General features: G+C 37.9%; 1 protein-coding gene and 1 long non-coding RNA gene across 2 annotated transcripts; both read left to right on the top strand.

Moving 5' to 3' along the window:
- The first annotated feature begins 1,341 nt into the window (after positions 1–1,341).
- Positions 1,342–6,004, top strand: LOC127535502 (uncharacterized). The gene is made up of 4 exons (XR_007944340.1): positions 1,342–1,431; positions 1,783–1,866; positions 3,448–3,541; positions 5,838–6,004. It is a non-coding gene; the product is annotated as an uncharacterized LOC127535502 (long non-coding RNA).
- Positions 6,005–6,109: 105 nt separating this feature from the next.
- si:ch73-170d6.2 (uncharacterized) lies at positions 6,110–9,898 on the top strand. The gene has a single exon (XM_051953968.1). It carries the CDS (start codon positions 6,251–6,253, stop codon positions 8,270–8,272), a length of 2,022 nt encoding a protein of 673 aa, XP_051809928.1. The 5' UTR covers positions 6,110–6,250; the 3' UTR covers positions 8,273–9,898.
- The last annotated feature ends 278 nt before the right edge of the window (positions 9,899–10,176 follow it).

The following is a 10,176-nucleotide window of genomic DNA, read 5'->3' as shown; positions in this document are numbered from 1 at the left end:
ATAATACATTTAAAATATGCAGCTAACATGTACAGTGGTCATAGATTAAACATGGATTGTTCAGATTTGTTGAGAAAATTTTCATATTTGCGTATTCTGGAGATACTTCACTTGTGTATTTCAATATCTACCATATATACATGCACATTTCTGCTGAATTCCGCTTTAATATTTTATGCAATATTGTGAAGAAATTTGTGTTACTGATCCAAAAGCCTCCTTTCACCACTGCAAAAAACAACAACAACAAAAAACAATAGAAATAATGAAAATCTGAAAGCAAGCTGTTGATTTTCTTTTCAATTATACTTAAAGTTACTTCAAATATGTACTGATACAAAAAGTATTTGTATGTACTGAATGCTATCTGATTTTGTAGTTATTGTGGTGGTATTTTCATCTCTTTCTTCAGTGTGATGGGAGGCAGAACTAAGAAGAATCACGCTGATTTCCCAGAAACGACATAACCTGCTGCCAGGAAGTGGTTAACTATCTCCGTGTACGCCACATAATACATTTAAAATATGCAGCTAACATGTACAGTGGTCATAGATTAAACATGGATTGTTCAGATTTGTTGAGAAAATTTTCATATTTGCGTATTCTGGAGATACTTCACTTGTGTATTTCAATATCTACCATATATACATGCACATTTCTGCTGAATTCCGCTTTAATATTTTATACAATATTGTGAAGAAATTTGTGTTACTGATCCAAAAGCCTCCTTTCACCACTGCAAAAAACAACAACAACAAAAAACAATAGAAATAATGAAAATCTGAAAGCAAGCTGTTGATTTTCTTTTCAATTATACTTAAAGTTACTTCAAATATGTACTGATACAAAAAGTATTTGTATGTACTGAATGCTATCTGATTTTGTAGTTATTGTGGTGGTATTTTCATCTCTTTCTTCAGTGTGATGGGAGGCAGAACTAAGAAGAATCACGCTGATTTCCCAGAAACGACATAACCTGCTGCCAGGAAGTGGTTAACTATCTCCGTGTACGCCACATAATACATTTAAAATATGCAGCTAACATGTACAGTGGTCATAGATTAAACATAGATTGTTCAGATTTGTTGAGATAATTTGGGGTGAAATGTATAACTTTCCTTGTTGTAACTGAGATAATAATGTAGAACAGTCTTATTGACCACAGCTCTGCTTCTGCAGCAGACTGAATAACTCACAGAGCCGTGCGGCAAACACTTTCGCTTTCAAGTTTAACGGATGATTTCGGGGAAATGGTCTCATTCTTTTGATATGGTCTGAGTTTTTCCTTCCCTCCACCCAAAACTACTTTGCATGTGTGCAGAGACTTCATTTCACGTTCAGGTTTGGGATGATTTCTCTGTGTGCACTGTGCATATAAAAGCAGCTACAGCCGAGCTCACCCTTCAGATCTGATCAGAGGCAAACTGAGCGGTAAGTTTCTGTCTCCTCATCATGTTTAAATGCTGTTTCAATGGTTTTAATTATCTTAGTTGCATTTTGAGCACAAAGCAGCACTCTGTTATTTCTTTTTGCAATCGTTTGTAAATTATTATCACATGAGTTTAACGATGCTGTTCTTTTATTTGAAGTTTGTTTTTTCTGATATCTTGTCTCAAATTATGGATGCTAATGTGAAATCTCATTTAGATGAATTTATTCTGACTTTTACTGGAAACCCTGAAGAAAACAGTGACTCAAATCAAACTTGAGTTTTTATGAACTGTTGTTAGCAGGCAGTGATTTTTATGAGTGCTGCAGTGAAATAAATGTTCTTTCTAACAGGGAGGTGAACGTTGTTGCTGGTGTATCACAGACTCCTTCTGCACTTCAACTCCATCAGCAGTTTGACTGTCCAACACACTGACTGTAAGTAAATAAAACATTCAGCTTTCCAAACAAAGATACGTATTCTGGAGATGATGGACTGTGTTAGTATGACTCCAACCGTACAGCCTGAGAGGTTCTCATGACAAAAAATAAAACCCTTTAATCCTTCAAACGTGAATTATGAACTTTACGTCTAATTTCACATTCCTTCTTTTTAAGTTGAATTGATCTTGAAGTGTTTATTACAGGGAGATGGAGCTCATATGAAACCATGTTAGCTGCTTTTCTATGTGATGAAGTGTCAGAAAAAAATAATGTTGAATTTATATCAAATGTTGAAATCATAATGTGCATACATCTCTTCATCCATTACTCTGGTCTGAGTTACTGATAAACTTTCCATTGCCCAGATGTGAAGCTCAGATCATAGAACACAGCAGAGTCTGAGCTTTATACCAGCGTTTGTCTCATATTTAAATACTGAAGGAAACACGGTGTGGAGACAGATAAAAGTTCTGTACTATTTTTAGTACTTTTTTATCCCCCACCGACCGTAGGCACGGAGGGGGTATTGGCATGGGCACGTCCGTCCATATGTCCGTCCGTCCATATGTCCGTACGTCCGTCCGTATGTCCACATTTCGTTTCCGGAGCATATCTCTGAAACTACTTGAGGGATTTGATTCATATTGCACCCAGGCCATCTCTGTATAGTATAGATGTGCCTTTTGGGGTGCATGACCTTGACCTGACTGTTTTTTTTTATTGTAGTGAAGATGTATCATTTTGTAGGTGTATCGTCCACTATATGTTATTATTTCTTGCACTTAGAGGTACTATATATAAGGCGGGGGATGTTTTAAGCGGAGCGTGTTTATTTTTTAAGTCATACTGGGAAACAGTATCTCTACTACCAGTGAGATATCTGTAAAACACAACAATCTCACAATACAATATGTTGTTTTCTTGATCTGTGCACTAATATATAAAAATGTGCAGGTGTTATATCAAATGATGAAAGATCTGGAGAGCAGGAACAAAAAGGTTCATCATGAAAGGCTAGTCCTTATGATGACCAAGATAAGACCCTAAACGTAAAGATCGCAACATGACCCTAAAAAACAGGGTCACAGGGTAACTTAAGGCATTAAAGTGGTTTTAGGTGAGTCATGTCTTCTTGTGCTGCCTGCAGTCTCATCCAGCTTTCAGCTCCACCTGTATAAATTTACTGTTTACTGTTGTAGATAGATGGAGAATGAAAGGCACATTATTATAATTATTCTACCAATAATTATAACTGTCAGTCCTGCCTGTTTAAATAAATTGCTGCTGGCAGGTTTGAACTGCAGCTCTGATTCAAAGACATGTTAGCTCACTACTGAGTGCATTTATAGTATTTTAATGAGAAAGGAAAAAATATCGATTTTCCTGGACTGCACAAATGTGACTCTTTACACTAGAAGACATCAAGGAATGTTCCACAATGGCAGTAAACCACAGGGAATTTAAATATTAATGATAGTTAAAGATAAATGATGCCTTACAGTAGAATTACTGCACCATGTACTGCTTATGTTTCATATGTTTGTTTGAACATAGTTGGTTTATTTTGGATTTCAGGATATTTGGAGAAAGTGATTTGAATCCAAAGCAGTAAATCGCTGCAGCTCTTCAGTTCAGAACCAGAGGACTGGACTGAGCCCCGCCAACAGAGGTTTGTTGTCATCCATCTCTACAACTTCTTTTTTTAAATGCTAAAGTATTTAAACTCAACTGGTTATCTATCAGGAAAAACCCCTAAAGCTGCTAAACTGATCCACACTTCAGAAGTGAAATTTCTGACTTTGACTAAAATATTTAACAATATTATTATTATTCTTTATTATTACTCTTGTGACGCTTGCTAAGACTTTAGTCACCTCTGATTCCTCCTGTACACATAATTTGGTTTTATGTCTGTAAATTCATATATTCTGCAGCCTGTGTTCTCTGATGTTCAATGCAAGTACAGTTGAAGACAAAATTATTAGCCCCCCTTTGAAATATTAGTGTTGTATTTTTAAATTCCCAAGTGCTGTTAAACAGATCACAGAATTTTTAACACAGCTTTTGCAAATATCTTAGTTTTATTTTGGATGCTTATATTATTTTACTTTGCACAAAGAGACTAATTTATTGAACAAAACCAAAAACTACCAGGGTCAAAATTAATATCCCCCTTGATGTTGACAGTCAATTGTGTTTCCTTTTCGCTGGGTAACAGCTTGCAGTCGTTTGTTGTACAGTAGTTTGTAACAAGTCTCTGACATCTCCTGAGGAATCCCAGCCAATCCTTCTTTGGCAAATCTCTCAGCTCCTCCACATTTGATGGTCTTCTGGCATGGACCCTGGTCTTCAGTTGACCCCACGGATTTTCAATGAGATAAGTTAGCATTTTGTGCAGGCCAGTCAGTAACGTTCACTTTAGTCTTCTGGAGGTAGATCTTCACCAGGAGCAACGTATGTTTTAGGTCGTTGTCATGTTGGAAGACAAAGCGATGACCCAGACCCAGTTTAGCAGCCGACTGCTGGAGGTTCTCTTTCTAAATCTTCATATATCTTTCTTTCTTCATGATTCCTTAAACCTTGACCAGATTCCCAGTTCCAGACACACTGACGCATCCCACATCATGATACTGCCACCACTGTGTTTAACTGTGGGGACGGTGTTCTTTGGGTTCTACTCCTCTCTCTTTTTTCTCCAAACATAAGCAACGTCTCTACGACCAAAGAGCTCCAATTTGGTCTCATCTGACTAAAGGACACGCGTTGAGTATTCATAATCTTTCTCCAGGTTGTTGTTATCATAGTGCAGTCTGGCTTGAAGGTGTCTCTTGTGTGGAAGTGGAGTTTTTCTTGAACTGCATCCTTGCAGTCCATTTCTGTGCAGGGCTCTAGTGACTGTCTTCTTTGACAATACAATTCTGACTTCTCTAAGTCAAAGTCATTAACTAGTGTTTGGTGGTTGCTCTAGCATCTTTAGACACATCTCTCACAAGTTTTCTTCCCAGAGTCTTTTAAATTTTTCACTTCCTACCTCTGCCAGACTTGTTCTGTACTGTGGTGGTTCTTTTTGAATTCCTTGATGAGACTTCCTACTTCCCTTCTTGACACTTGGAAATGCTGTGATAACTTTATAGACCCTTCTCCTGTTTTGTAAGCATCAACAGTTCTTTTTCTCAAGTCTAAATTGATATATTTTGTTTATGCCATGATGCTTTCTCAAATCACAGCTCAAATCCTTTATTAAGTTTTTATGCTGTGAGAAAAAGTGTAGGACACCCAGTTTTAACTTGATTGAGTGATTATAAGCTGTGAGAACTACAAGGTTAAAGCACATGATTGCACTACAGTAGTTTGTGGTTTAGCTCAATAAGAAGGTCAGTACTTAAGGGGCTAATATTATTGACTCTGATAATTTTTGTTTTTTGTTAAATCATTTTTTTCTGCTCACAAAGTAAAATAATGTAAGCATCCAAAATAAAACCAAGATGTTTGGAAAAGCTGTGTCAAAAATTCTTCATTCGCTTAACAGCGTTTGGGAATTTTTAAAAAAAGAAAAACACTAAAATTTCAAAGGGGGACTGACAATTTTGTCTTCAACTGTAAATGTATTTAATTATGGATGGATGGAAGCTTCAGCAAAGCCATACAAGAGGCTGATCAGGCTCAGATCAGCTTCTACCATCCAGTTTTATTGAATATTTTCATGAAGCTTTTCTGCCTCTAAAACAGGACCAATAATGTAAGGAGAGAAATAAACGAGGAGTTTATTACGCCACATGTGATGCTGGTTTTGTGGAAAATTTTGTTGTAGGATGTAAAAACTACAGTACGTGTGTTCTCTGTGTACTACACAGCTAGCATGTCTTAAACTAGCTAAACTAACTTCTTTTGTCATGACACAATTCCATGATTTGACTGACAACAGTCAAACAGCTGAACATCCTGTTAACTAGTTAATTTTCCAGCTTCGTTGGACACAGTCTGGTCTCTCCATCATCCACCAAGTCTATCAACGTACTCAAGGGAAATTCTAGACTGAAAAAAAGATGGAAGGAGGAGTTTTGCAAAAACATTGGACATCAAAGAGGTTTCTACAGGAATGAATGGACTTCTGATTGATTTGTAAACAAATTAAGAGGTATGTGAGAAGTCAACTACAAGTTATTAACATGTCAAGATAATAGCAAAGTTTTTCTTCATGGATCCTGTTTTCTTATATTTCCATGTGCAGATTTAGACCAAAGACCAGAGACTCGCCATCAAGATGGATGATCTTCTCTGACTACAGAGTCTTCACCTCATCTTGTCATTAGTAACTCTCTTGAAAACAATAAGTGTAACTGTAGTTCCGTAGTTGTAATTGCTAGACTGCTCCATAATGCTTCGCCAATTACAGTCAAGTTTCAGAAAAGTTATAACATACATCACATCATCAAATGCTGATGAACAAATATCGATCACATCATCAAATGCTGATGAACAAACCTCCATCACATCCTCAAATGCTGATGAACAAATATCGATCACATCATCAAATGCCGATGAACAAACATCCATCACATCATCAAATGCTGATGAACAAACATCCATCACATCATCAAATGCTGATGAACAAAAATACATCACAGGATCAAATGCTGATAAACAAACAGAGCCAGTTGAGAATTCAGAACCTGTTAATTCACCACCAAGTGGTTGTATTTCTGAGGAGGTTGAGTGCAGTAAACGGCTTGCTGATGCTGTTAAACAAAAACGCAAACCACAATCACGGGTAGGATCTCTCTCTGTGTACAAAACTCCCCTGAAAAAAGAACACATTAATATAACAGGATGCAGGAGTTTTACTTTTGGGAAACATTCCACTAAAAATAATCGCACAATAATGGTTCTTGGAGCAACCGGTGCTGGAAAATCAACCCTCATTAACGGAATGATCAACTACATTCTAGGTGTTGAATGGAAGGACGACTATCGTTTTAAATTGGTAGATGAGGGTCAGTCCAAATCACAAGCTCACAGCCAAACATCTGAAGTCACAGCTTACAAGATCAACCACCAGGAGGGTTTCAAAATAGAGTACTCACTGACTATTGTAGACACTCCAGGCTTTGGAGACACAAGAGGCATAGACAGAGACAGGGAAATTGTAGAGCAGCTACGTAATCTCTTCTCTGATCATCGTGGTGTCACAGAAATTGATGCTGTGTGTTTTGTAGTTCAGTCTGCTTTAGCACGACTCACACCATCTCAGAAATATGTGTTTGATTCAGTTCTCTCAATCTTTGGCAAAGATGTGGCAGAAAACATCCGGATTCTGGTGACATTTGCAGACGGCCAGCAGCCTCCAGTTCTAGAGGCCATCAAAGCTTCAGGTGTCCCATGTCCTAAAACAGATGACGGGCTGCCAGTTCACTTCAAATTCAATAATTCAGCGTTGTTTGTAGACAACAAATCATCTGCCTCTAACAACATAGCTGATGATGAAGATGGAGGCTTTGATCAGATGTTTTGGAACATGGGAACAAAAAGCATGAAAAGATTCTTTGCTGCTCTGAATGGCATAGAAACCAAAAGCTTGACTCTGACAAAGGAGGTCCTCAGAGAGAGACAGCAGATTGAGATTTCAATTGAAAATTTACAGAAGCAGATTAAACTTGGGTTAGCCAAGATGGAAGAAATAAAAGAGACAACAAAACAACTCAAAGATCATGAAGCAGAGATGACCAGAAATGAGGAATTTGAGATTGAAGTAACTGTCACAAAGCCTTATCAACATGACATTTCTGGTACTGGATCCTACATCACCAACTGTCAGGTGTGTCATTATACCTGTCACTATCCTTGTGGGATACCAGATGATAAAAATAAAGCAGGTTGTGCTGCAATGAGAAATGGATCCTGTATTCAGTGCCCAAACAAATGCCCATGGAATGTACACTTTAATCAAAAGTATAAATGGGAGTATAAGGAAGTGAAAGAAAAACAAACACTGAAAGACTTGAAAGAAAAATATCTGAAAGCCACAGGAGAGAAGGCGACTGTTCAGGGAGTGATTGATAAACTGAAGGCTGAATATGATCGTCTGCAGACTGAGGAGGTGAAACTGATTGAGAAATCCTCCAAATGTCTGAACAGACTGAAAGAGATTGCACTGAAGCCCAATCCTCTCTCCACTCCAGACTACATTGACATGCTGATTGAAGGAGAGAAATCTGAGGGCAAACCGGGATGGAAAGAACGAGTTGACTCCCTGATGGCCATGAAACAAAAAGCAGAATTAATGGTTCAAGTAGAGAAAGGAAAGAAATTCCTGCCGTGTCCAGAATCTGCAGCCACATCCTCAAAACAGAACCAAATCCAACGTAAACATAAAACCAAAGTCAGAAGAAAAGTAAAGTAAAGAAAGTAACGTCAAGCCAGTTACAGCCATTTATATATACAACCATATTTGAGTTGTTTTTGAGTTTTTGGAGTGAAAATAATGTCCAAACGGAGTGAAAAACAAAAATATACCATTGTGCCAAGGCTGTGCCAGGGTGTGCCAAGGGTGTGCAAAATGGACAACGCCTGGGCATAGCCCTACAACAACATGTGTGAAACACTCATTTCTTATAGTATTGCTATGAAATTTTGACCTGAACTAGGTAAGACCCCAGGTTCTTGCACTATTGTGTTTTCAAGCTCTCACAGTGCTGCCACACTTATTTTCAGGTGTTTTATTAGGGAAAAAATGTAGGCGAGAAAAAAATTCATCCTAATTCAGTGTGTGCCAACATCAAATACTCTGTGCCAGTAGCACCTAGAGTAATTCTGACTGCACTGGGTGAACATTCCGGTTGTCAGCTTTCAAATGAGACCAGAACCATGCCTGTACTCCAAACAGTTCAAGAACAGCATTCAATTTACTTTCTGTACATCTTCAGTAGAAATTTCAGGCGGAATTGACTGCAGTTTATAGGGTTAATCAGCCTCATAATAGACCAGACTGAGTAGCTTCTCATCTTTTGTCATCGTATGTGATTATGTTGTGACCAGCGTCAAGCACTGAGGTCTAATAACACCAAGACCATGAAACTCCTTGGCTGAGGAGTCCAGTTGTCTTCACAAGAAAGCTAAAGCTGTGCTGTGTGAAGGACAGATACTATTATAAGTTTACATTTTGTGTTTTTTTCTGGGTCAGATCTCTGAACCTGAGCCTGGTGTCGGAGCTCTGCCCTTTCACCTGGAATATTCACTTTGCATTTATCCTCCAGAGAATTACTCACTGTTACTCTTTTTATTCTTTAATAAATTACAAAGACAAATATTGTTGGACCTTGACTGTTTTTGCTGCGGCTCATCCAGATTCTCCACAACATCAGCATCAAAGGTTCTGCTCTGAAATAGTTCAAGTTGTTTGTAACAGAACAAAGCTTCTCACTTTTCTGGGGTAATTTTTTTCCACTGCACCCTTGATTACTTGTGGGGTTCCCCAAGACTCCATTTAGGGCCCAATACTGTTTCATTGTTGTGCTCTTTTAGGAATTAGCAGTTATTAATCTTACTGAAAAGGTAGAAAACCAGATGGCAGGAGAGCAAACAAAAGATGGCTGGAGGTCCAAACAAAGTCCTAAGAAAAGGCCCAAGTTTATATCAAAACTTCTGTAGAAAATTAAAATATCCAAACTGAATGCACAAACCAAGTTAGAAGTCGTCCAGCCAGAGGCTCCTGGATGTTCTGAGATCCAGATACAAAAACAGAGCAACCAAAGAAACCCATCTCTTCTCTTTAGATTTAGATTTAAGTAGAGCTGGATAATGTGACGTCTTTCTTTTCATTTTGTTGTAACCTTTCATTCCTATAATGTTATTTTCTTTAGATTTGTCTTCTACTCATTGTGTTTCATTGTCTGTTTTAATTGTGCATCACTTTGGTCAACTCCTGTTGTTTCAAATGTGCTTATATGATATTTTCAGCTTTGATTAGTAAAAACATGGTTCCTACTGAAAGATGGAGAAAATAATAAACCACTGAAAACTGACAAAATGCTGCCTGTTTTCCTCTGATCCTTCACTGTACATGTTGTTGTCTACCTCAGTCCATCCCACAGACATGATTTCAGAATCTTCTCACTGCTTTTCTTAGCACACAGCCAGTACAGTGTTTCCTTCAGTTCAGTTGGGGGAAGTGTTGTATTCCAGCAATGTGGTTCATCTCCCTGTTTGAGCTGCTGCTTAGATCAAGTCTTTAGCAGCAGAAATATAACATGAACTGTAAAATGCTCGTTTCTGTCATGTCATTGTTACAAAGTGATTTAAACGGCT

Source organism: Acanthochromis polyacanthus, chromosome 9 (genome assembly GCF_021347895.1).
Source record: "Acanthochromis polyacanthus isolate Apoly-LR-REF ecotype Palm Island chromosome 9, KAUST_Apoly_ChrSc, whole genome shotgun sequence".
Taxonomy (NCBI): Eukaryota; Metazoa; Chordata; class Actinopteri; family Pomacentridae; genus Acanthochromis; species Acanthochromis polyacanthus.
The sequence above is the reverse complement of the archived record's forward strand: the minus strand, read 5'-3'. Positions and strand labels throughout refer to the sequence as shown.